Raw genomic sequence first — 27,727 nt, forward strand, 5'->3', positions numbered from 1 at the left:
GTTGAGGGTGAACACTATTGGTGTCGCACAAATGGTGCACATGCTATGAATGCATTATAAAGTTACAGATATTGATAGGAAAAGTTGTGAAGTACTTACAAGAAATCTTGGCCTATCTGATCATTACTGCCACATAATAAAGCTAGAGACAGGCTTTAAAAAAATTTAAAAACATTAAAAAAAACTGCAGGCCTATGAATGGATCTTCTCAGACATTGACAGATCAAACGTGGGATGTAGATGCCAAGTTCTCTACATTCTGCACATCGTTTAAATTAATTTTCGAGGTAAATTTTCGAAAAATAGTAACTTAAGCAGCAGCAGCTAAGTAACTGTGGGTATTAGAAAGTCCTCCCACTTACTTAAATTTCTCAGTGTTTTGCAAGATCAGAATACAACTCACAGTTCCTTGATTACTAACGCAGGTACAAAAAGGTATACAGAAGGATATTGATTACTGCAAAAAGAAATCATTCAATGACAATAATATATAATGCAGAAAATAAAAGCAAAGTAGTTTTGGATGTCATAGAATATGGAAGTGGGAAAAAGAGAGAAAAGTATAATAATATACACATCAAAAATGGAGTAGATCAACACAATCTTCAGGGATAGCAAATTTTGTAAGCGATTATTCCCTTGGTGTTGCAGAGTAGTTGCGACAAAATATTCCTAAAACACTTGTAACACCCACAATGAGTTACACGACAATAATAAGTCAGTTGTTTCTCCCAATGGAGCTTGAAGTCAGGAAGACAATACAGTTGTTAAAAAGGAAGTCGGCAGGCACAGATAATGTGCTAATGTCTGTTCCCAAGGTGTGTATTGGCAACATACAAACGCCATCAATAAGCATAATGAAGGGCCCTACAATTCAACTATTTTTCCAAGGTACATGAAGCACACATGTGTTCCTTTACTAAAGAAAGCTAATGTGGTGAATAAAGAAAACTGCAGGCCAGTTACCGAGCGGGGTAACGCAGTAGTCAGCACATTGGACTCCTCGCATCAAGGAGGACGACGGTTTAAACCCGCCTCCGGCCATCCTGATTTCGGTTTTCCGTGATTTCCTTAAAGAAAATGCCAAGATGGTTATTCGAAAGGGCACGGCAGCTTTCTCTCACTGTCCTTCCCTAATCCGAGCTTGTGCTCCGTCTCTAATGACCTAGTTGTCGACGGGACGTTAAACACTCTTCTCCTACTCCTCCTCTGCAGGCCTGTTTCACTACTGCATTCGTTCTCAAAAATAATTGACTCAGTCATGAAAGAATAATGAATTACACGAACAGATACAACCTCTTTTAGCGAAGCACAGTGTGGTTTTCGAAGTGGGAGAAGTACAATCTCGGCCATTACAGAGCTCACGAAAGTGATATTGGAAGCTCTTGACGAGGGTGACTGTGTTACAGATGTATTCTTATTTTTGTTCATAAGTTTATGTCCCTACTAAATAAGCCAGAAGCTTGTTTAGGTATAGCACATAAGTGGCTCCAATCTCACAGGATGCAAAATGCAGTGATAGTTCACATGTCAGCTGATAATAAATGTTAAGTAAAACAGTTATCAGACAACCGTAGTGTATTGGATCCAGTTGTGCTCTTAATATACAGGGTGGTCAGAAACAGTCTGAAAAGCTTGTAATTGTGTTGCAAGGTAGGTTGTGCAGAGGATTAGTTATTTAGAAAAAGCTTCGAGGCGTTGAGCGGTTTCCGAGTTAATAAACATTAAACTTTAGCGTATCAGGCCACTGCGCGCGCAGATACAAGTGGCTCGCCAGAGACGGTTTCGCGAAACGTGTGCTTCGCTTGCTTTTCTAAAACCGAACAGGATAGCGATGCAACAGTTCGTTCAGATGGTTCAAATGGCTCTGAACACTATGCGGCTTAACATCTGAGGTCATCAGTCCCCTAGAACTTAGAACCACTTAAACCTAAGTAACCTAGGGACATCACACACATCCATGCCCGAGGCAGGATTCGAACCTGCGACCATAGCGGTCGCGCGGTTCCAGACTGAAGCGCCTAGAACCTATGGGCCACACCGGCCGGCTACAACAGTTTGTCTTGGGATGGTAGTAACGATCGAACCCGAGCCAAAGGCTGAGCAGTCTCGTACGCTATCAACTGACACTAACTGTATCTGGAGGGCCGCTTGACTTTGCGCACGCTATGGCCCGACCGACTAAGTTCAATCCTAATTAATTCGGCAACAGTTTTTTAGCAGTTATTTTTTCAGCAATTATTTCCCAGCAGAACCTACGTTACAACAAGCTAACGAGCTTTTCAAACTGTTTCTGACCACCCTTTATGTCAATGACTTTCCAAACAAGATAACATTTGGAAAAAAAGTTCTCTGCTGAAGACAGCAACGCCATTGTCACTGGTAAAACGCCAGAATCCGTATTAGAGACTGCAAATGTAACTCTCAAGGCTGTTTACAATGGTTACTATGCAATAACATTATCACTTCATATACTTATTTATTTCTTTGACGAAGGTCCAAACACCATCATGCTTCAAATCTGTTCTACGGTAACAGGTTGCTAATTGGTATCGATAAGGTACTCATAATTAAAGTTCACTGTGAGTTAGCCACTGTTCATTTGCTAGCAAAACATCACAATTTAGTTCTTCCAACCAGTATTCCATTTCTGTAAGTTTATTTTTAAGTGACTGTACATTTATATGCAAGACAAACACACGTTTTGCCTTGATGTTTGGTCTCAGCCTGTTAGTCAGGTTGGACATACACATAATTCTGGTCTACTTTCACCTGGCTGCGCTAGGTAAAATGCATCGGATGACTCCCATAAAAAACCCTGAGGTTCCGTCCTAGCGCATGTGAGACGAAGTGTTCTTCTGCTGACAATGTTGATGATGGAAGTGGTATTGTCTCTGCTGTACTGTGGAACTGCCAGTTTAAAATGATTCCGCTTTTGGGTTTTTGACGTCCATTGTTGATATTATCATTTAGATTAGATTAGAACTGACAGTTTAAAATTATTTCGCTTTTGGATGTTTGATGACCATTGTCATTATCTTGACGGTAAATTATGACAGCCAAAACAGTTGCAGGATAAAGATTTATTAAAATTCTTGACCACGGTTTCGGTATATCTAAATACACCTTTATCAGAAGTAAAATACACCTGTTTTCAGGAAAATCCTGAAAATAGGTGTATTTTACTTCTGATGAAGGTATATTTAGATATACCGAAACCGTGGTCAAGAATTTTAATAAATCTTTATCCTGCAACTGTTTTGGCTGTCATCATTTACCGTGAAGAATTTAAACAGTTGCTGTTTCAGCCATGTTTAAAATCTTGAAATTGTTATTATCATTTAGATTTTTAACGAGCTGCTTTTCTTCCCCTGGGCTATTACGGTGTAGCCCGTACAAAGTGTAGAATGTGCGGCCGTTGTTGCTAACACCCAAGATTCTTACATTTTTTTAAAATCTTTACTTAACAATGACGTTTGTTTTTTGGCGGCAGTGAGTGCCTTGTCTACTCAGGTCCACGATGATAAATCGCGTCGGCATCAGATAGTCAGCACTAAAACATTAGTGTATGTCGGCAGTCCTAAAGTTTTTTATTTCCGGTTTGCTTTATAAGTTTCTTTTTTGTTTACATCATTTGCCCCTCCGTACAGCACTACATTGTCTTCTGAGGACAAACTTATTGCGTCTGTGGACTGCACGTCTTCAGACTTCGGGTAGAGAAGAGCCAGACTTTATGAGGACACTCGCATTTACCGTGGATTGTTCGTTAAGAAGAGGAGCAAATTCATGACCGTGGCCGTCAGCTGTAACAACTATTTTGTTCCTCTTCTCAAGACTCTTGCCGCTTTTAGATCGTGTGCTTGTATATTTATTGTCCAAACACACACATTTTCCGTAATAGTACATTCATTCTTTTTTGTGATTTTCAGCTAAGTGTAGCGCTTATAATTTGATTAAAAGTAAGATAATGCCACGCTGCTGAGATTTAAAAGCTTCAGCCTCCATTGCTAATGATGGCCTGGAGTTGATCTCGAGGCCGCGGATTACATGTACCTGGTACGCCAACGTCCAGGTGTTTTTCCGTGGTCATTACCGCTGTGGTTCTCCCCTTGCTACCTGCAACGGCCGTTCTCTGCAGCACGGGTACCCACCATCCGTTCACCTTGAGACTTTCTTCTTTCTTGTTGAAGCTATTGTCGTGTTTGTATATTTCTATAGTTGCCCTGAACAAGCCGGTGTCATAGCTCTCATCTACAGCAAGAACTTCCATGCCGGCGAATTTCACTATATGGTCTGTCTCACACAGCACGTGCTCCGCCACGGCCGATTTCTCCACCTGCCGCTGCCTGCAATGTCGCTTATGCTCGGTGGTTCTGGTGTTGAGTGCTCGTCCAGGCATTCCAACATAGACTTTTCCATATGTACGTGGCATGCGGTATATTCATGACATTCCAAGTGGGTCCCTTCTCTGCTTTGTCGGCTTATGAATAGCCTTTATGCCGTGTTTGCGCGATATATGGTCGACTCTGTCAGTCACTCTGGGAATGCATGACAGAAAGGCTGCGCCCGACATTTCCTTTCCCGATGACCCACTTCGCCGGCGTTTTACTCTCTGACACTTCTTACGTATCTGGTGGAGTACCCATTGCTCTTCAAAACGCTTGTCAGGTTATGCATCTCGCGTGTGAGGTTCTGGGTCTCACACATTCATCTCGCTCGCGTTACGAGAGTATTAATCATGCCTATTTTTTTGGCTCGTTTGGCGATTGGAGAGCTTTTGCAGGTACTGATCCGTGGGTATCGATTTTTGATAAACGCTTTGTGTCGGTTTTTCACCATCTCTCGTGACCAGCACGTTTAGAAGGGTAGCTATTTTTTTTTTTTTACCTCCATGCTAAATTTTATGTTGGCATAGAGGCTGTTCAGGTGTTTTAGGAAGTAACCGAGCTGTTCCTCACAAAATGAAAGTACCGTCGACATTTTGTACCACATCTCAGGTTTACAAGGTATCAAGTCCAGCACTTGTGCTTAGCTGTGTTACATGAGGAAGTTGGCCACCACTGCACTATGTGGGCCACCCATGGCGGCGTCTTCTAGCCGTTGCTAAAAGTTGCCATTCCACCTGAAACAGCTCGTGGAGAGACGTGGGCGAAAGAGCTTGGTGATGTCTTGTTTTTCTTCGCGAGCGAATTCATGTAACAAGCAGATATTTAGCAACAACGGATGAAGAATTTTTGGTCATTTTCTCTCTACTATGTAGCAGCAGGCATCGAAACGAACTATCATCCCGTGAACTATACCTATGCAGTATATCATTGCTAATACAGAAGCGGCTATTCGGACCTTTCCTTGTGAGAGACCTGATGAAATACGCACTGAAACAGCCAGGATACTGCGCCGAGCGAAACCACCAGGTTTCAACCTGAAGAAAGAAGTAGCAAAAGCTATAAAGAGCCTTAACGCCGACGAGAGTATACTGGTACTGCCCGCCGATAAGGGAAATGTCACCGACGCAATGAAGACCGAAGGTTATGAGCACAAAATCCGGGACCTATTAAATCCGACGACGTACCGAAAACTAGCACAGATCCGACTCAGCGGATCACGCGGAATACGAATCCAGGCGTCTTCTCTCTTGGTGGACATACAGAGGAACCTGCGCTACATAGAAACCCTACCACCTTGGCTATATGAATGACCAAAGATCCATTAAGACCAACTGTTATCGCTCTTGGCTCACCGATGTATAAACTGGTGAAATACTTGGCCTCTCTGTTCCGGGCCCTCTACTCCAGCCGCACGTGGGAAAGGCTGACACATACATACTGTAAAGGACTCAGGACATTTCACTGAGAAGGTGGAGAAACTAAAAGTGGAACCAAAAGACATCCTCATCACATCTGACATTGTTTCCTTGTTTACCAAAGTACCACTCAGCGATTCTCTGGAGTATATCGGTTTCATTTTCCTGCAAAACATCACCAAGGTCTTTTATGAATGTCTCACCAAGAGCTATTTCATGTGGAATAGCAACTTCTACAAACAGCTGGAAGGCGTCGCCATGGCTAGTCCACTTAGTCCAATGGTCGCCAACTTCTTCATAGAAGATTTCGAAGCCCAGACGCTGGACTAGGCACCTTGTAAACCTAAGGTGTGGTACAAATACGTCGACGATATCTTAATCGTGTGGAACCATGGTAAGGTACAGCTCGGCGATTTCCTAGGACACCTGAACAGTCTCTATGCCAACATAAATTTTACCATGGAGGTAGATAATGACCAACAGCTACCGTTCCTAGATGTGCTGGTCACGAGCTATGGTGAAGACCTGGGACAGCCGGCCGAAGTGGCCGTGCAGTTCTAGGCGCTGCAGTCTGGAAGCGCGAGACCGCTACGGTCGTAGGTTCGAATCCTGCCTCGGGCATGGATGTGTTGATGTCCTTAGGTTAGTTAGGTTTAACTAGTTCTAAGTTCTAGGGGACTAATGACCTCAGAAGTTGAGTCCCATAGTGCTCAGAGCCATTTGAACCATTTTTGAAGACCTGGGACACAGTGCGTGTCGAAAACCGACACACACGGAGCGATTCGTGCACAAACTATCAAATCATCACCCGAACCCAAAAGTGGAACGATTAACACGCTCGTAACGCGAGCAAGACGAATATGTGAGCCGTAGCACCTCAGACGAGAGATGCAATACTGAAAAGCTTTCTGAGTAGCAACGGGTACTCCACCAGTTGCGTAAGAAGTGTCACAGAACTAAACACTCAGAGAAGTGACACTTTGGAAAGAGAAATGTCGGGTACGGCGTTTCTGAAATACATTCGTAGAGCGACGGACAGAATCGGCCGTATACTGCGCAAATACGGCATAACGACTATTTATAAACCGACAAAGAAGATCAAATAGTGTCTCAGATCGGCAAAGGAGAAAAGTGACTCACCTGAAATGTCGATAAGATACAGAATACCATGCTCTTGTGAAAAGTCTATATTGGAGTGAGTGGGCCCTCTATGAACACAAGCAGCACCGAACATATGGTAAGCGGCTTTGCAGGTTGTGGCAGGTAGAAAAACCGACCGTGGCGGAGCACGTGGTGTGTGAGACTGACCGCATAGCGAAATTCGCCGACATGCTATACAGAAGAGCTATTACACCTGCTTGTTCAGAGTAGCTACAGAAATACACATACGTGACAATAGCTACAACAAGAAAGAAGAAAGCCTCCAGATGAAAGGACCCTGGATTCCGTGCTGCAAAGAACGACCGTTGCTAGTAGCAAGAGAACAGCAACAGCGGCGATGGCCACAGAAAAGCCCTTGGACGTTGGCGTGCCAAATACATAAAATCCGCGGTCGCGACCTCGACTCCAGTCCACCACCGGCAGTAGAGGCTGAAGATTTGACAGTGCCAGCCACTCGTGCTGGTGAAGCGACAGAAAAATTAACAAACGTGTGCCGTGGAACCCGATACGGAAGCCAACAGACTTTTTTTAATACTTCTTGCACTTATTACTACATAAAACACAATTTAAATTACACATTACCGTTTTCAGTATTTCACTAGTAGTTCGGTACATACCGGTAATAATGGAACAAGAGAAGGTATGTGCCTCTATATACCAATAAAAAAACCATTTCTCCACGATGCAATAAAATTACATAATAAACTGCCGAAGAAATGACAAAGATTACTAAAACACGTGTATTTAAAAGGCAGCTAAAAATACTTAATAAGTAATACATATTACACTAACTCATATTACACTAGCCGGCCGGAGTGGCCGAGCGGTTCTAGGCGCTTCAGTCTGGAACCGCGCGACCGCTTCGGTCGCAGTTTCGAATCCTGCCTCGGGCATGGATGTGTGTGATGTCCTTAGGTTAGTTAGGTTTAAGTGGTTCTAAAGTTCGAGGGGACTGATGACCTCAGATGTTAAGTTCCATAGCCATCATGAAGGATTGTTGAGTTAGTTTTTCAGTTTGACTGAAAGCACAGGATGAAGACATGCATGGGGCGTATTTGCATTTTTAAGGGCCTGCAGTCTGTTTTCCAACTGATTGACGAGAATATGAAGCGCATATTAGCGTGTTCGTGGTCTATATCACCAGCGCGTGTCCATAGTCTGTACATTGATTACGTAGGTTCTGTATTGTATGTTGTCTGTTGAAAACTCCACATGATCGAAAGAACATTGTACAGTACAGACCAACCGAATGAATCGGTGCAGTTATGACATTGACCTCATAATCGGGAGTTTGTCCGTCTATCCAGATTTAAATATTCCGTGGTTTCCTTGAATCATTTCAGGCAATTGACAGGCTGGGTGCTTCAGCAAGGCTACGACTGACCGCCTGTCATATCCTCGTAAAAACATTTCTATATTTTCCATGCTTAGGTATATCTTGAGCTATGTTTTTTCACTGTATTATGATGACAGCCGGCCGGTGTGGCCGTGCGGTTAAAGGCGCTTCAGTCTGGAACCGCGTGACCGCTACGGTCGCAGATTCGAATCCTGCTTCGGGCATGGATGTGTGTGATGTCCTTAGGTTAGTTACGTTTAAGTAGTTCTAAGTTCTAGGGGACTGATAACCACAGAAGTTAAGTCCCATAGTGCTCAGAGCCATATTATGATGACAAATCATGTATCATTGAGAAATGATCCCCGGAGAAATAAACAACAGAATGAATCGTTTATATTACAATACCGTGGTGTAGTCCTTACACCACTGTAATGATAACTGCTTTGCAACCTGAGGAACAGTGTTCTCCTGGCATCTGAAAAATGTTATTTAATTACTTAAAAAACACACGTTTACCACAAATAACACTCCACTTTCTAGTAACATATTACGTCTATGTTTTTTATTATGTGGCTTCATACATTATCTTCAAATATCTTTTCTGTAATAATAAGAAGTCAGTAAGAAAAATAGCCTTTTCCGACAGTTTAGGGGTCTTGTCTTTGGGCATAATTTTTCTGCTATACAGTGCACATGTCTCAACAACTTATGTCAAAACGTCCACGATTATTTCCCAGAACACAGTACTACAACGTTATTCGAAAGGATGGACCCATTTTCAAAACTTCGTATTTATTCAAGTACAAATCCAAAATGAACAAGCTTTATACCAATGAAAAAGAGGAAGTTTCAAAGGTTTTTTTCATAATGTTTGATATCAATTTAAAACTTTCGTGAATCCGTAAGACATCATCCTTGACACACGCGGTCGGCCTGTGCTTTTTCCTTTGCACACACTCCCAGTCTGTTTAAATTGCTTAAACCAACGGCTAATGCTTTCGCGAGTTGGTGGTTGAAGACCGAATGTTGTACGAAATGCGCGCTACAGTGCAATTTGCGACTCACTTTTCGCGAACTCAAGAATGCCGAAAACCTTGTGCTTCACATTCGCCATCTCACTTAACTGACAGTGAAACGGAATGATGGCCCTATTGCCGAGCGCACTCTACCGACCGCTTCTCAAATCCACCACCCCCCGCCAAAAACTTTGGAACTACCTCTTTTTATTGCTATAAAGTTAGTTGATTTTGGGTTTGTACTTGAACAGATACAAATTTTTGAAAATGGGTCCATGATTTAGGACAATCCTGTATATCGGTAGTAGGCCGGCTACACGGCATTACCACTTTCACGGCTCTTAATTTGTGTGAAGACGGCTGTGTCTCTCTCCACTAAGACCGTCCTGTCTGTGGATCAGTGTCTGTTGGGGGAACGTATTGTCTTAGGCTGAATAGGAATATCAATTCCTGCACGTAAGTTCGCAACCCCCATACATTCATCCAGAGTTAGAAGGCGAGATTTTTTTCTCCAATATTCTCCTCTAATGAGTTGGAGAGCTTGTACTATAGTCCTATTCATGAACATTGGCCGTTCACGCAGGTCTAGGCAGGGACGGGATTCCCACTGTTGCCGGTTCCAAGTGAAGCTGCGGAAAGCGCATACAACGTGCTTCGCCGTGAAGAAGGCGTGTGTGGTGCAAGTTACGCCTCTCGCTTGCTTTTGTAGAATTGGTCGCTAACTGCCACCATCAGCGATGGCAACTCGCAACCAATGAAGTAAAAATTCAGTAAATAACTCATTACGATCACGTTTAATGTGTCCGACATCCACAACAGAGCGCTAAAATCGCTACTGAACGCTCATAGGTTGTCGGAGAATGCGGGAACAGTGTCGCCAACTTTCCAAATCAAAATAAGCTAAATGCGTCTACAAAGAAAAGCCAGAAAAAAGCTGTTCAGTTTTATTTTTGCAGTGATTATACTGTATAACAAACTAGCATGAATTTTTGTTTATTTTATTGATTTGGAATCTGCTGGACACTACAGTAAAACAGATGATTAACTGTGAATGTATAAACATTATATGAATTTTTAAAACTTCGATATTTTGATGCAAAAATTCAAATGAACATCTTCGTGTCAGTTTGTCTTTTTCTCGCAGTAAAAATATAAATAAAGTTTCCGCTAAGTACTTACAGGACAAACTTCAAATACCTGCACTGTAATATATTATTCCTTATACCTAGCAAACAACTACACAGAATAGAAGTTCACTTTTCTTCTTCTCAGTTCAGCCGTTGGCGCATTGTTTATTGCAATTGTCGAGCTTTGCTTAGAACAGCTTCCTTCATTATTATGACGTTGTAAGCTATGCTGTAGCAGCATTTTCAGCAACACTCTCAATGCTTATATTTCGCATTTATGGTTTTGGCCTTGTGTAGGTGTATGCTGATGAGCCTGGAACTGACCTTTAGTTTGTTCTGCATTTAATTAAGTCTAATAGTACGTTTTCATGGGATATTAAAGCATATTTTGAAAGCTTAGTTCAATGACGATAATTTTCCTTTCACAAACATGGATTTGTATGCTTTCCTATAATCATGGGGGAAAGAAGCCAGAAAAAAGGCAAATGATTGTGAAAAAAGCCATACTTTCGGACTCTAGCTGAATCATGTACCAGATAAATGTCGTAAAAAGATTCCAGGACTAGCTCTAAAAATGCTGATACAGCAACACGGTGCGCATCATCGGTTCGCAGAACAAGCCCGATCTCGCCCGCTATCGTCCGTGACTCCGGCTATAGTGGTACTTTTGAGTGACGATGGAAGATTTTACTGAACAGGCATCTGTTGTGCGCGGTATACCTTCTTAGTTTCGCCACGTTGTAAACGCTTACTAATAGTTATTTCTTGCGTTTTGCTTTCATCGGGTACACACAACGATTTCGATTCCAGATGTGAAATTTGCTCATGGATCGCTTTAACACAATTTCCACGTATATTTCCTCGGCCTGACGCAGCGGTATGGTGCACACTAGTGGTGGGCAGGAAATCGCGTATCTGTTAGAAATCACAGTGACTGAGAAGTCACAGATATCACAGTAGCAACTTTACAGAATCTAACTGCGATTTCAGTCACAGTTAGCAGTCGCAAGTAGTATTCCACATTCAAAGACGTGAGCCATCTATTGGTCGAATTTAGCACTGCTTTCTGCGATTTCAGTGGCAAGTCGCAACTAAGAGTCGCAAGTAGCAACAAAAAAGCGCGGTTAACAGTGGCATCTGTTGGCCAAAGTTCGTACTACGTCCATCTCTGCGGTACGCTATGGAGTCCAACTGTGATTTCCGTGACAAGTCGCAACTAAGAGTCGCAAGTAGCAACTAAAAAGCGCAGTTAACATACTTTTCCTAGTGTCATCTGTTGACCGACGTACGCACTTCGTTATGAGAGCCTTGTGCCTCACGAGATCGATGTGTTGTGTGTGCATACGAAGGGTTTATTTCAATAGTGGTACAAGTCCATTTTTGTTCATTTTGAGATACAGAGTCGTAAAGTTAAATGATCGCTGAAAAATCTGCAGTTGAGATACCAGAAATATTCAAGCATATGGCTTCTTGCTAGAGATGAACCTTTATTTATGTTTGTTTGGATCACTAATTTCAGAAGCATTATAGACAGAAAAGTGGAGGTAATGGACTTGTACCACTATTGAAATAAGCCAGCCCTTCATATTATATGACGACATGCACATTCAGCATCAGTTATGGTTGGTCAAATACTGCTGTGACTGAATGTATTATATTAATAAGAAGCAACATTGCCCTTTTTCTCCTGAAAATATCAAGTAACGTAACAAATGTGTTTGATTCTGCTTCCAATATGACAGTTTTGGTTAATACTCCACATGCCTACAGGACTTTGCAATGTTAACACAGCAGAACTCAGACATCTGTATAAGTGTAGAGAAATGAAAACAGTCATATGAATGCCTCACTTTTGTTCCGACACAGTTCAAGACTCGGGAGAAAAGTTTTACACCTGGTGTTCTACATGGCAACTTCACTCACAAGAACTTTTTGCCGACACTACTACCACCTACATAAGTAAGCTTTTCCTGTGTTACTTTCAAGTAATGCACTTAAGCTATTCCTGATTTAACTGGAAGATCTGTACTTCCCACTTTCATATCAACAGCCTCAAAATGCATATTGTAGACTTCGGGATATGTTACAGGTCAGTGTCACACCAAGATTGTGGAGAAAGGGGGGGGGGGGGCATGTCACTCTCCAAGTGTTTACCAATAAGAAAGTGGCGGAAAATTATGGGTATAGGACGGCTTAAACATGTGAAAAATGAGATTTTTATTATTCACTCACTGTATTTGACATTTATTATTCCTTTAAAATCGCACAACTACTTCAATAAAACACAGTTTAATCATTCACACACTTATTTCACAATTATTTCACTTTTAAACTGCAAATCCTCTAAGAGCTGTCTTGAATCTTCACGAGTCTCTCTCAACAGCCTTGATGTGGATAGGTACGTACAGCAACCAGTAATCAGAGTCAGAACTGTGTCTGCAAAAACACAAGGATTATTAAACAATTTTTGCTGTCATTAATTACTAGCAATATAATTGACACAGTAGATCGCTAATATTTGCTATAATGAATATCACATTTGCAAGAACGATCTCACTGAAGTAATTAAGTCCATCGAAACGCTTAGAAACTAACCTCTCGTCTGACGAAAACGGTCTAAAGACGCAGTGGCAATTTCTTCAGTTCTGTTGACAATGATATTTTGAGCTATCACTTAACTGAGTGACTGAAATGTAGTTCAGGTACCTGTGAACATTACAATATGTTAGAATTCATTTTCTAAATACGAACTATTACGGTACTGTACGGCTACTTACATATTAATTACACTATTAATATTTTCACAGTTGTTTCTTTAATACAAAATTAAAGCGAACGGAAGAAAAAACGCAAAACATACTTGCCAAGGACAGGTTTGTTGAGATGCAAATTTCTGTTGACAGATGTAACTTTTTCATATGGTGGTAAGTCGCAGGAATCGTAGAAGACGCAGAAATCGCGGAAGTAGCAGAAATCGCAGAAGACGCAGAAATCGCGGAAGTAGCAGAAATCGCAGAAATGACAGTGGCGGAGGGATACACGACCTATGTTCCTTAACTGCGACTGTTAACTGCGACAAATCACAGTTAAGAATAACAGATACTGAAAAGTAGCATTCACAGAAATCACTGATGTCGGAAAATCGCAGTTTAGCCCATCACTAGTGCACACAAATCGGTGAATTTGAAGCATATCAACTCTGGAAGATCAAGCATAAGAGCCAGCGTCTCTTACAGCTCATAATTACAACGCTGCTCATAATATTTTTGACGTCAGTGACATTTCAACTCTGCCATTGTTCCTTAGGTTCAGTAGTTTCCATTATCCATGGTACGATTATGTTTGCATGACACAATCAGTTTCCTGTAGTTAAGAGTGTAGTGCAGTTGGATAACAATCGAATACTCTCCAGACGTTTACTATTCAGAAACAATGTTGTCAGACTTGAACTAGAAGTCTGTATTAGTGAACTTCCATTTCTGGAGCCTTTACGATGACTCCAATGTTCCAACAGTTTTTTGCAACACATTCTAAAATAAAAACGTTAAATAATTTAAAAAGTTCTCCCTAGTTCGCCAAGAATGTGAAACACATTTATCACATGTTTCTTTGATGGTAGCAATTGACGATTCAGAAATTATCTACCTTTCACTGTTTGTCGCTGTTATTGTGAGGGATGTGCTTTTTGTTCCTCAAAATGTTGAGATACTTTAAATTTAATGATTGAGACGTCACTCAATTTGACTAAAATGCGTGCATTCATTGAGACGATTTTATCTTGCCCTCTGATTAAATCTGTGGAAGTGAAAGTAACTTTGTTACATTGCTAAAGGCGACAGGGACAATATCTCTGCAGTTACCAATACGGTTGTCTTCCACAGGTTCTTTACCAACAATCCTGAGGCGAAGAAGAGGTTCACCAGCTTCAAGGACGTGCCCATATCAGACCTGCGCACCAACCCCAAGTTCCACGCGCATGCTAACAGCGTCATGTATGCACTGACTGCTGTTGTGGACCACTTGGATGACCCTGAGGTCATGATTGAGATGCTGCGCAAGCAGGGCGAGAACCACGGCCGAAGGAAGATTACAGAAGCAGAGTTCTTGGTTAGTAGTCCACAGACTGCAAAACATCACAATGCATGAAGTTTCATCTACCAAAGAACATTATTTGCAAATGGTGACAGCTGCCAAATTTGTATGTCTTTTCTCCTTCTATCTCCAGATGCCTGCCTCAAAACAAACGACTAATGCATTGCTTTTGCTTTAAGGTCTCGGACTCAACAATTCCAAATAAACTTCACCTTAAGACTCCGTACATGTCTCATTTTTCCCTCCTTTCCTTCATCTAGCAACATGATCTCATTTTTTGAACGATCAGGCCTCAAATTTCCCTTCCAGCATCCCAATTTATGTTATCAATATTGTCTACAGGTGCCTTGGAGTGATTCAGTGGATGGTACCCAAGAAAAGTCCATACCCCATTTCCTTTCTCTTTGTGCTTGTGTTCTACGTTATGGCAACTTTGGCACTGACAAGAAGTTTAACTAAACTCAATTCTCTTTTCTCATTCCTTTATTCCCAAAAGATTCTATGTTCTAAAAATACGTTTAGTTAATTGGTGTTTCACAATTAATACGAGTTTAAAAATACAGTGCTATCTCAGTTGAACCAGAAAAGTGTAAAATGTTCACTGTGGGCCATACCTGATGTTTTCATTGTACTGGTTCCAAGAGTGGACCTGATGGAGCAGGTTAGCTGCTGCAGTTTGTTAGTTTAGCTGTAAATCAGAATATAGTGTTGAGATTTCACATCCAATGATACTTGATTCCACTTTTTATTACTCAGTATTCATTACATGGTGTCACTTTCTTGAAATTTCCACTGAACTGACATGTTTTATCTGTTTGGCTGAGCAGGACTTAAATTTGGTTTATGAAGGTGGTTTTAGAGGAATTTGGGACGACAGGATGAGCGAGTTGATGGCAGGTGCCTCTGCTCATAGCAGTTTTAACATCTGCATAATTGCTCTAGACATTGAATGTTCTCTTATCCAGGCATTCATTATATTATATTCATCATATTTTTCCTTCTTCAGTATATTCATTTAAGGCAGTCATAATATGTAATTATACATTTTACATGTAAAAAAACAACTGAGCACCACCACTGTAGTACTGCCAAGAGAACAATATTGGATCTTGTCTTGTCGCCAGTAGGTTATTGAATATAATTACTTACTTGCTATCTAGTGTCTTTGGTTCACTATCTCACATTGGTTTCTCTACAAGTGAGGGATTTATGTTACTGTTCTTACCCATCTGCGTATAGCCAACATTATACCTTTATTAAAAGTGAATGTTGCTGACCATGCTGCAAAGTGATTTGTTTTAATCAATCATGATATCTCTTGTACACTCTAAAACAAGAAAAAGATGCCTCATGATGGAATTATCCGAATGGATCTGAAATGAGTAAATGTGATTTATATGTACAGACAAACAAATGATAATTTCAGAAAAATTGGTTGATTTGTTCAAGTGAAAGAGTTTCACAAATTGAGTGGGTCAATAATGCATTCATCCACCTCTGGCCCCTAAGCAATCAGTTATTCGGCTTGGCATTGATTGATCGAGTTGCTAGATGTCCTTCTGAGGAATATCGTGCCAAATTCTGTCCCTAGATCATCAAAATTCCAAGCTGGCTGGACAGCCCTGCTGATAATGCTCCAAACATTCTCAACTGGGGAGAGATCTGGTTACCTTGCTGGCCAAGGTAAGGATTTGCAAGCATGAAGACAAGCAGTAGAAATTCTTGTCATGTGCAGGCAGGCATTATCTTGGTGAAATGTAAGCCCAGGATGGCTTCCCATGAAGGGCAAGAGACAGCGATGCACTCGTAGAATATCCTTGACATACCACTGTGCTGTAAGGATGCCACAGATGACACACACAGATGTTCTGCTATGAAATGAAATGGCAGAGCAGACCACCGCTTCTGCTTGTCAGGCTGTAATGCAGGCGACTGTGAGGTTGGTATTCTGTTGCTGTCCAGGGCATCTCCAGACATGTCTTTGGCCTCAGATCTCATTGAGTGGAATAGAATTGTCTTTAGTGATGAGTCGAATTGAGCCCTGATGCCCAGTGGAGGCGTGTCTAGAGATATCCAAGACAGGTATGGGATACCAACCTGACAATTGCCTGTCATAAGGCTTAACAACTATAAATAATGGTCTGGGTTGCCATTTCTTTTCAATAATAGGACTTACTTGATTGTCATCCCTGACACCCTTACAGCATAGCGGTATGTCGGCATCTAATCTACATCTACAGTCATACTCCGCAAGCCAAAATATGTTGTGTGGTGGAGAGTACCCTGTATTTTCTCAGTAGTACTCGTTAAAAAGAATGCTGCCTTACCTCCAGGGATTGCCATTTGAGTTCCCAAAGTATCTCCATAATACTTGCAGGTTGTTCGAATCTACCGGTAACAAATCTAGCAGCATGCCTCCGAATTGCTTAAGTATCTTCCTTTAATATGAGCTGGTGCAGATCTCAAACACTTCAGCAGTACTCAGTGATAGGTCACACTAGTGTCCTATGTGTGGTCTCCTTTACAAATAACCACATTTTACCAAAGTTATTCCAATAAACTGATGTCTACCATTTGCCTTCCCTAGCAATGTCTTGACACACTCATTCCGTTTCATATTGCTTTGGAACATTATGCCTAGATATTTAATTGATGTGACTGTGTCAAGCAGCACACTATTAATACCATATTTGAACATTATGGGTTTGTTTTTTCTTCTAATCTGCAGTAACTTACATTTTTCTACATTTAGAGCTAGCTGCCATTCATCGCACCAACTAGAAATTTTATCTAAATCATCTGCATCCTTCTACAGTCACTTAACAATGACTCCTTCCCATACACCACAGCATCATCAGCAAACAGCCACAGATAGCTGCTTACCCTATCTGCAAGATCACTTATGTATATAGAAAGTAACAGCAGTCCTCTGACATTTCCCTGGGGCATTCCTGATGGTACCCTTGTCTATGATGGATACTCACCGTTGAGGACAACACAGTGGTGGTGGTGGTGGTGGTGGTGGTGGTGGTGGTGGTGGTGGTTAGTGTTTAACGTCCCGTCGACAACGAGGTCATTAGAGACGGAGCGCAAGCTCGGGTTAGGGAAGGATTGGGAAGGAAATCGGCCGTGCCCTCTCAAAGGAACCATCCCGGCACTTGCCTGAAACGATTTAGGGAAATCACGGAAAACCTAAATCAGGATGGCCGGAGACGGGATTGAACCGTCGTCCTCCCGAATGCGAGTCCAGTGTGCTAACCACTGCGCCACCTCGCTCGGTGACAACACAGTGGGTTCTGTTACTTATGAAGTCTTTGAGCCACTCACATACCTGGGAACCTACTGCATATGCTTGTACCTTCATTAATAATTGTTAACAATATTCTATGTCCCGTTTTGTTGTCCTTCATGGAAAGTCATCTGTGGCTTACATTTCAGCAAGATAATCCCCGAATACATATGGTGACAGTTTGCACTGCTTGTTGTCATGGTTTCCAAATCCTACCATGGCCAGCTAGGTTACCAGATCTCTCCGCAGTTGAGGACATTTGAAGCATTATGGGTTGGGGCCTCCAGCCAGCTTGGGATCTCGATGATCTAACACATAAAGTGAACAGAATTTAGCATGACACCCCTCATGAGGACACCAAAAACTCTATCAATCACTGTCAGGCCAAATAACTGCTTGCACAAGGGCCAGCGGTGGACCAAAGTATTATTGACTTGCTCAGTGTGTGAAGCTCTTTCTCTGGAATAAATATCCAGTTCTTCTGAAACTGTAATTATTTGTTTGTCTGTACATGTAAATCACATCTACAGATTTCTATCCCATTTGGATAATTGCTTTGTGGTTTTTTTTTTTTTTTTTTTTTTTTTTTTTTTTTTTTTTTTTTTTTTTTTTTTTTTCTTACAATTAAAGTGTAAACATTACAGCAAACTTAAGCAAAATACCTTGCTAGTTATCTAGTTTGCATATGTGACTAAAAGATATGCTACATGTAGACACTGGAATTGCTTAGTAGTAGAGTCTTTTGCAAGTCAAGAGAGGAAAGTGGAAGTTCAGTTTCATTCCATTGACCTCTAAAACCAATACTGATTCGCCCAGTTAGTTGCTTGTCAGTGGGCAATATAAAATTATATATAACTGCTACAGCTATCTTGCAAAATATCCACATAAAGAACAATAAGCAGCATTGTGTGTGGCAGCTGAAAAAATATAATTCTAAAGAAGGCACTTGTGTTTTCCAAATATGCTATTCATTGTAATTTTTCAAAATGGAGTGCCACATGGGACAGTTCATACAAAAGCTCTTCTTTAGTTAATGAAATGGTTGGATACAATTACAATGAAACAATTTTTTTTTTCAACAGCATCGGTATACTTGGCATGATATGCATTCATCTTCACAGTGGAAAAATACCTATTGCAACAACTTCACAACATACACTGCAAGACGTGCACTTGCCGATGTAACAGTATCATCTACAACTATATTCACGCACGGCAAACTACTGTGAATTGCATGGCATTATTCCACGTATTAGAATTTCTTTCCATTCCATAAACATATATGGTGTGAGATGAATGACTACTTATATGCTTCACTGCGTGCTGTAATTATTTTAATCTTATCTTTGTAGAGCCTAAGAAAGAGATATATATTGGGCTGTAGTAAATTCCTATATTTATGATTTAATACTGTTGTTTTCAAACTTTGTAAGTAAGCTTTCATGGGATAGCTGGTGCCTATCTTCAAATCTGCCAGTACAGGTGTTTCAGCTCCTCTGTCAGGCTGCACTGTGTATAGAACAAACATGTGACCATTCATGCTGTCTTTCTATACATTCAGCAACCTCTCCTTTAGCCCTATATGGTATGAGCTGAGTCACAGGCTCTTGAGCATTATCTGTGATAGATTGCACATGTGTTTTGTAAGCAATCTACATTGTAAATAAGTTTTTCCAATATCCTATCAGTGAGACAAAGTCTACTACCACTTCACCTGCAACTGAGCCTATACAATCATGACACACAGGTATCTGTATGAGCAACACATGTTCACTCATTATCTTGTTGAAAAATCACAGCACAGTCACCGGCATCAACACATCAGAGAATAAGAGCATCATTTAAATTGTATTATAGACTCACTCATGGGCGAAGCAGGTGGTGGACTTCAGTTTGTTGGTAGAGTACCAGGGAAGTGCAATCAGTCTACAAAGGAGATTGCTTACACATCACTCATATGAACAGTTGTAGAATATTGCTCAATTGTGTGGGACCAATACCAGATAGGATTAACAGGCCATATTGAACACATACAGAGAAGGGCAGCATGAATGGTCACAGGTTTGTATGGCCAATGGAAAAGTGTCACAGAGATACTGAAGAAACTGATCTGGCAGACTCCTGAAGATAGACGTAAACTATCCTGAGAAAGTCTACCAACAAAGTTTCAAGAACCAACTTTAAATGATGACTCTATGAAAATACAACAACCCCCTGCATATTACTCACATAGGGATTATGAGGATAAGATCAGAGTAATTATATGCACAAAGGCATTCAAACAATCATTCTTTCTGTGCTCTATATGTGATCGTAACAGGAAGAAACCATAATAAATGGTACAATTAGATGTACGAAGGTGGTTTGAAAAGTTCTTGGAATCACCATGAGAGGTCAGCGCTAGCACAACAAGTTGTTCATGTAATATTCATTGGACTACTGCCTGTAGACACGTGCCACATCAGTGCTCTTGAAAGAAAGCTGTGGTGGTGACTTAACCCTGTTGTTGTTCCTGCATAGTTATTTGCAAAGGTGGAAAAAAATCGAGATTCGAGCAGTGATTAAGTATTTTGTAAAGAAATGTATGAAAGCAAAGAACATTCATGACAATTTCCAGAATACACAAGGGGACTCTGCTCCTTCATATTCAGCTGTTGCCAAACAGACAAATGAATTTAAATTTGGTCGGGGGAGCTTACATGATAATCCGCACAATGGTCAGCCAAGATGTGTCACAATTTGAGAAATCACTTCAAAAGTGCACAAAATGTTCCTGGAGGATCGCCGAATGAAAGCACCTGAAATTGCTCATGCTTGCCAGATGTCATCTAAAAGGGCATATCACATTTTAACTGAATAATTAGAAATGAAAAAAATATCTGCAAGATGGGTGCCACGACTCTTGATGCTGGATCAAAAACGCAAGAGAATGGATGTATCGGAACAATGATGGGCCTGTTTTAGGAGAAACAAACAAGCTCTTTTGCACCGGTTTGTGACCACAGATGAAACTTGGGTGCACTAATATACCCCAGAGACAAAACAACAGTCAAAGCAGTGGAAACATACTGATTCTCCACCACCAAAGAAAGCAAAGACAATTCCTTTGGTGGGAAAGGTCATGCCATCAGTGTTCTGTGATGCAAAGGGGATTCTGTTTGTAGATTATTTCCCCATTGGCCAAACAATTACTGTAGAATACTATGCTAACATCCAGGAGAAATTGCAACAAAAGATATGAGAAAAAGGCCAAGTTTAGCAAGGCAGAAAGTCATCTTCCATTGAGACAATGTGCGCCTGCACATATGTGCCATTGCCACGGCAAAATTACATGAACTAAGGTATGAATTGTTGCCACACCCACCATATTCGCCTGATATGGCTCCGTCAGACTTCCATCTCTTCCCAAAACTGAAAATTTGTCTTGGTGGATGAAGATTCACTTCAAACAAAGAATTGATAGCTGGAGTTGGCAACTATTTTTCAGGCCTGGAGGAAACTCATTTTCAAGATGGGATCAAGGCACTGGGGCATTGTTGGACCAAGTGCATAATTCTACAAGGAGACTAGATTGAATAATAAAAAATTTTCAGTGATGTAAGTACTTTTTTCCGTTCTGAGAACTTTTCAAACCACTCTCGTACCCTCTGCCATACACTTCACCGTGGTATGCAGAGTATACATGCACACTGGTGTCCAAAAGTGAAGCAACAAATGGAAATTTTACATTGTAGCATTTATTTTGCAACAAAACAATATAAATAGCAGATAGCAAAGTAGAAACAACCTAAAGCATACAAAACTACAACATACATAAAAGTAGGCAAAAATATTCTTCATTTTTTCCAACTTAACAGATTTGCACACACATTGCAACAACTGGTTAATGTATTCAGTTTGGTATGTGAACACCCCTGGCAGCAATACAAGCCTGACAACAATGGAGCATGCTGAAACTCCACAATAATGTTTTCAGTTTTTTCATACTACTCAGTCTGTGTAAAAATGTTTGATGCTGTTAGAAAAGCTTCTACCACTGAAAGTTAAAAGTTAAATATGGAGTCAGAAGTGAGATTCCTGATCAGTAGCTACATTTTGCTAATGTAAATGTATGTGTTTCAAACATCAATAATGTCATACTAATCTAAAATTTAGTTAATTATTGTAGAAACATTTTCACTCAAATATGTCACACTATCAGCTTCACAAATATCATCTGGCACCTTAGAAACCTTATACATGGTACGTTAAAAAATATTTTTATGCATGACGCTTACGGCCGAGCAACAGAAATAGGTGCTGTATGTAGGCTGTATGTGCTGAGTCACTGTATGTTAGTTAGAACTAGGGACTGTGAATTTGTCTTGGCCTTAATTCCCTTCAGATGAGCATCAGATAATTTCACTTGTTGTCCTAATTAATAATAAAAATTAACTGCTTAAAAAACATGCTGCAAAGATTTGTCCATATTGATTTCACCTTTTGGTCAAGACAACTCAAGACACACAAAAATTATTCAGGGTGTCCGGAACTTTTAGGACTCATAGAGGGGAATGAGTGGATAATATTTTGAACTGGAATTCATGTCCAGACATGTACTGTTTCTGTACTACAACCATTTGAAAACATGTTGGTAACGCAACCACTTTTACAAGTAATTTTTCAGGCACAACCCATGTCAGAGAGGTAGAATAGGCACTATATGCCGATCCAAACAGTACTTTTCTGGTCTTGGTTCCTATTTGCAATATTATGTACTGACTCACTTCTACGAGAAGTTTGTAATGGAAATTTCTGAACACCCTGTAAAATCTCTGTAGAATAAAATAGTGGTGAACTCTGCCTTTTTTCTCCTTGTAGCTGTGTTATTATGAATGTTATTTTTGCAAAGTATTGAATTTCAAATACAGGAAAATTAATTTGTAATTTTTGGCATATGTTACAGGCATTGAAGAAGGATTTCTTTCAATTTCTGCTAGAGAAACTCAGTGCAAAGATGACTCCAGAGTGCATCAAAGCATGGGAGAAAATTGCTGATGCAGCATTTTCTACAATGATCAACTCTCTGAATGAGGTCCAGAAAAGTCAGCATGTTATCTCTTGAGCAGACACCCAAAGCAGCTACAACATTTCCATGTGAAATTCAGTGCTACACTCAACAGCATTGTCACAACTGGAGAGTTGTTCCTCAGACCACTTTTACGATGTTTATAATTTTATGACAAGACAAGGGGTCAAATGAGAATTCAGTGTTGTAACAAAGGCATATTTTCATAACATTTAATACTGTGAAAGACTGTGTTGCATGCCATTGATGTTAGCACAGCTGACAGAACTCTTCTTATGGACAAAACCAAGGAAAATATTTTGGAGAAACAAGAAAAGACACTGCTTACACAATCATCTGTCAAATGTGCAATGTTTAAATAATCAAGAATCACTAGTGAGGAGATGAGTTTCACATCAGGGTAAATGGATTTCAAAAAAGGGACTGAAGAGGAATGAGAAGTGAGTCAAATGTGAACCATTTTATCTTAAAAGACAATATATTTTGCACCCACTTCAGTGACATGGCAAGGATTTTTGCTCTGTGTACTTAGATACACTTCTTGTGAAGGTGTGATATTCTGTATAGATTAAAAATGGTATTAATACACAAGCAGTTTCAGTGACAATCAGGAGAACAAAATGCCTGAAATATCTACCTAACGAGAGAATATTTTGGAGTCTGATACAACAGAAATAATTAGCTCCAATTGGCTCTAGTGGTTCTGCTTCCTTACTATCATATGAAGAAAGCAGAACATGCCATAAGCTGTTCTTACTATAACAAAATTTAGTTTAGTTTTAACATTTTAATACTTTATCCAGCAACATATTTTGACTAAAGGACATAACCTGTGTAAGCAAGATTTTATCATCCTGGAAGTTTGTATGCTTGGGTATTAACTTTTATCAGTAATTACCTTGTTTAATTCATGTTGAATTTGTTTACCTACAGGATAATGCTATAGTACTTTAATAAGATGATCCTTTCCTTTTTTGTTCAATATTTTTTTCCTTCGTATGTCGTCACTGTTTTCACAGCATAAATTTTATTGGTATTACAGTAAAAAGCTGTGCATTTAGTGCACCATTTTTATTAGTAGAAAAGTTTTCATGAGTCTCATATACATGATATTTGATATCATTATTGGTTTACATGGACTAATATGAAAAATTTTAAACCTGTGTTGCTATTATATTTTATAATAATTTAAAATGCTGGTATATTTAACTGTGGACTATGTTCGGTGACTACATTTTAAAAAAATTAATAAGAGATGAAAAAGATCTCTGAATACACAAAAATAATGATCCTAAACAGTTTTAATTATGGAATTCAGCTTACTTACTGTTATCTTTTGCTCACTTTTCAACCACACTTCCTTAATATCTACGGGCTTTATCTTTCCTCATGTTTAGTAGTACACATTATTGTTTGGAGATGTTTTGACAGGCTCAGTGTGTGTGTGTGGGGGGAGGGGGGGGGGGGGGAGGAAGAGTTCCAACAAAATGTCAGTTGGCACCTCAGTTCACTTTCATAGATCCATTATTTGAACTGACATAATTCTCCAAGAGTTACTGCACAAGGTGTCTGTCACTGAATCCTTCTACAAGAAGATCAACTGTTATATCACTGTTTTCATTTCTTTAGCATTGGACTCTTGTTAACGGTTGCTACCTTACGGTTCTGTTGATATTTTATTTTATTTTATTTTTTTTTTTCAACAAGGGACGATATGCATATTTCTAAACTATGGGCTATGTTTGCTCTCCTCAATATTTAATTAAAATTAAATTTACAATCAAGTTTGATGCAGTTGCACATGTAAGAAATGGATTCTGCAGATATAGTGCTTGCACTCATTTCTTTAAAATTTAACTTTTTTCTGAAATCAATTCTTAGTACATATAAAATGTAATTTTGAGAATGAGCTCCTGAGAAATATGTCTGTGTGATGGACTGATTAACAGCCAGAAATCAGTGTGTTGTCATAGATCATACATTGAGCAAATGTGTTAGTAATAAAGGGCAAGAATGGAGAACTGGTACTCAGTATGCAAAGATAGCATGGTGTAATGTAAACATTTCCTGGTAGTTTCTATGATTAACTATTACTTCAAGGATTGGGCAATACAGTGTGTGTGCAAAAATAAAAAAAAGAAGTAATTTTTGTTGTATATAAGTCAATCAAGTTCATTATGTTCATTCTTCTGGTCTACAAAGAAAAAACTTCTGCCAGAGTGCAAAAAACTGTCTGCTGAGTAACAATTATGACACTACTGTGCACTTTAATCATTATTTTATGCAATTGATGCACACTTGTGATTTTCATCCTAAACTAGGAACTTGACATAATCCCACAAAAGTAAGTCTAAGGAAAAAGGCCATTCGGTATCATATTCCACAAATGCAATGAGCCTCTACTGACCCACCATCCCAGTAACTCACAGTGGAGATAATCATAAACAGTGACAGTAAAGTATAAAGGAGAATGTTCAATTGGAATGCAACAGCATTCAGAGTTTCATCAGCCTCAGCTTTGGGTAATGTGAGGAACCCTTTAAAGATATCATGGTAACTTGCACATATAACCACTCTCTATGTAGAAAAGTGTGGTTGTTAAATCTTAGTCTTGACCATCCTTAGCCAGATGATGAGCTTCAGGATGTTTACTTCTCATTCTTTAATTTTGAGGATTGCAGTTAGTCCATAATTGGAAGATGACAATTTACAAAACCACTTTTCTGTATTTCTGGTGCTATAACTCTCACACCTTCCTGATAGTTTTAGGGACATTGAAGATAAAATTAAACACTATCAACTGAACTGGTCTCCGATACGCCAAGAATACTATAAGACCTCATTCTACAAATAACTGCAAATTACGTATGCTGGGGTCATCACCATATGAGGTGTTCTAGGACAAAGCATTATTTGGAACAGTTCAGCCAGTCTTCAAAGACTTAAGTTTTGATTAGTTTACAAAATCAAGTTATTGGGTGCTGAAGTCTTACAACTGATGTTCAGTATGTTATGTAGATCAAACCAGTGCTTTGCGTGCAAAGTGAAAGTTAATATATTATCATTAGAACAGGTAGTTAATCCATGAATTTGAATACTACTCTCATACCACCAATTATTTTAGTAAATATGTTGGTCTCATTGCTCTGTTGTGTGGTGGCAATAAAAGAGAGAAATAAAAATGAATTTTGAATCACATTTCTCATTTCACTGTTTCATTTTGTCAGAAGCACAATAAATATCGTCTTTTTAGAAACAGTAAAACAGAGTAGTTCAGTATGGGGCAATATGACCTGAATGGTTAAATGTCACTTAAGATTTTTAGTATCTGTCTACAGATCTTTAAATAACAACTGAAATATTATGGCACATATTGAAGAAGATCGAGTTCCGTATATAATACAGGACAAAAATTCATTTGTTTCACAATAAATAACAGAAGGGTATATTAGCCATGAGTTACACTGTAAATATATTTTTTCATTCTAGTGGGTTTTTAATTTTATTAGGACATCAAAACAATCAACAGTGCCTCAGAAGTGGAAAAAAAGCTGTGTTATTCACAGAACATGTAAGAAAACATTCTTATTGACTTGTATTAATCATTGTTGAGGGATCTGAAAAATTGTTTTATGGTATATAAGAACATATTGTTGAATATGAAAAGAAATGTCATATCAACCACAAAAAATTAATTGTGTACATTTGTAATTATAGAGAGATGTAAAATTAATGGAAATAAATACTTGCTTTATTACTTTTTGCCTAAAATATTATTCTCTTTATCATTAATACAATCAAAACCTGCTCTTGTGATGGCAATGAAAAGTCTACACTAGAAAATGTATCTTGTATAAACTTTTTCTGTGGTTAACAGATGCATTTAAAATAAAATAAAAATTAACCACTCCCTTTATCCTTGGATATCAAATTGTAGACAAGCATGTAAATAAAGCTACTTTTCTAACAAAGTTTTTGGACAATACCCTGCTTTGAGTTACCACGAAACACATGTGGTTCATTCAGCCAGCACTGCAGCACATCCAGAGACAGAAATTGTGGAGTCGGTTAGGAGAGGAAGAATGGCAGAGGAAGGGAGAGTTGAAAGGAAGGGGTGGCGACAGCTAAGGAAGGGAGAGGCAATAAGAGAATGCAGTAGAAGCATGAAACAAATGGCTTGCACTGCTGCTAGCAAAATTGCAGTTATGTGGCAAATGAAGAAAATGGATGCAATAGTTGAGTAACATGGAGAAGAGTTTGATAGAAAACAGAGAAAGATAAGGACGTTCATTAATAGGTAGATAACTGAAACATAGGTAAAATGGCAAAAAGCTGTTGGCAGGGAGAAGAGGAAACTGGGATAGAGGGTGGGTGTGGAACCAAACCTGGTGTAGGTGGAGATAATGGAGATTATGAGTTATGGAACTGAAGAATGTGCTGGAGGGATATTTTCCATTCATACAATTCAGAAAAGTTGGTATGGATGGAGGGAGGTCAATATCCAGATACCACCAGCTGAGAGTCAGCCATTGCTCCTGTATAGCCAACTACGCTCTTGGCCACAATTTGGTGGTAGCCATCCGTTCAAGCTGAAAGCTGGTTGGTAGTCATAGCTGCATAAAAGCCTGTGCAAAAGTTGCAGCTGACAATGATGCATGTTATCCAAAGTTGAAAATTTCATTGTGGTTCAGTGCCTTCCTCTGGAGAAACACTTAATACACTGTACAATGATTCATAATTGAATTGTGATGGATGTGAGAATGGAAGTACCACATATTGTCAAGTGGAGAAACTGGTATCATTCTCTACGAGCAAGTCAATAAATTTGTAGCAGC

General features: G+C 39.6%; 1 protein-coding gene across 1 annotated transcript in view; it reads left to right on the plus strand.

Annotated features, from left to right (window-relative positions):
• Positions 1-26,649, plus strand: part of LOC124776310 (globin-1) — a 294,289-nt gene extending 267,640 nt beyond the window's left edge. Inside the window, exons 4-5 of the mRNA XM_047251243.1 lie at positions 14,325-14,550; positions 22,770-26,649. Coding sequence (XP_047107199.1) covers positions 14,325-14,550; positions 22,770-22,928 — 385 coding nt within the window. The 3' untranslated portion in view covers positions 22,929-26,649. The remainder of the gene's footprint in view (positions 1-14,324; positions 14,551-22,769) is intronic.
• The last annotated feature ends 1,078 nt before the right edge of the window (positions 26,650-27,727 follow it).

This window comes from Schistocerca piceifrons, chromosome 2 (genome assembly GCF_021461385.2).
Source record: "Schistocerca piceifrons isolate TAMUIC-IGC-003096 chromosome 2, iqSchPice1.1, whole genome shotgun sequence".
Taxonomy (NCBI): Eukaryota; Metazoa; Arthropoda; class Insecta; order Orthoptera; family Acrididae; genus Schistocerca; species Schistocerca piceifrons.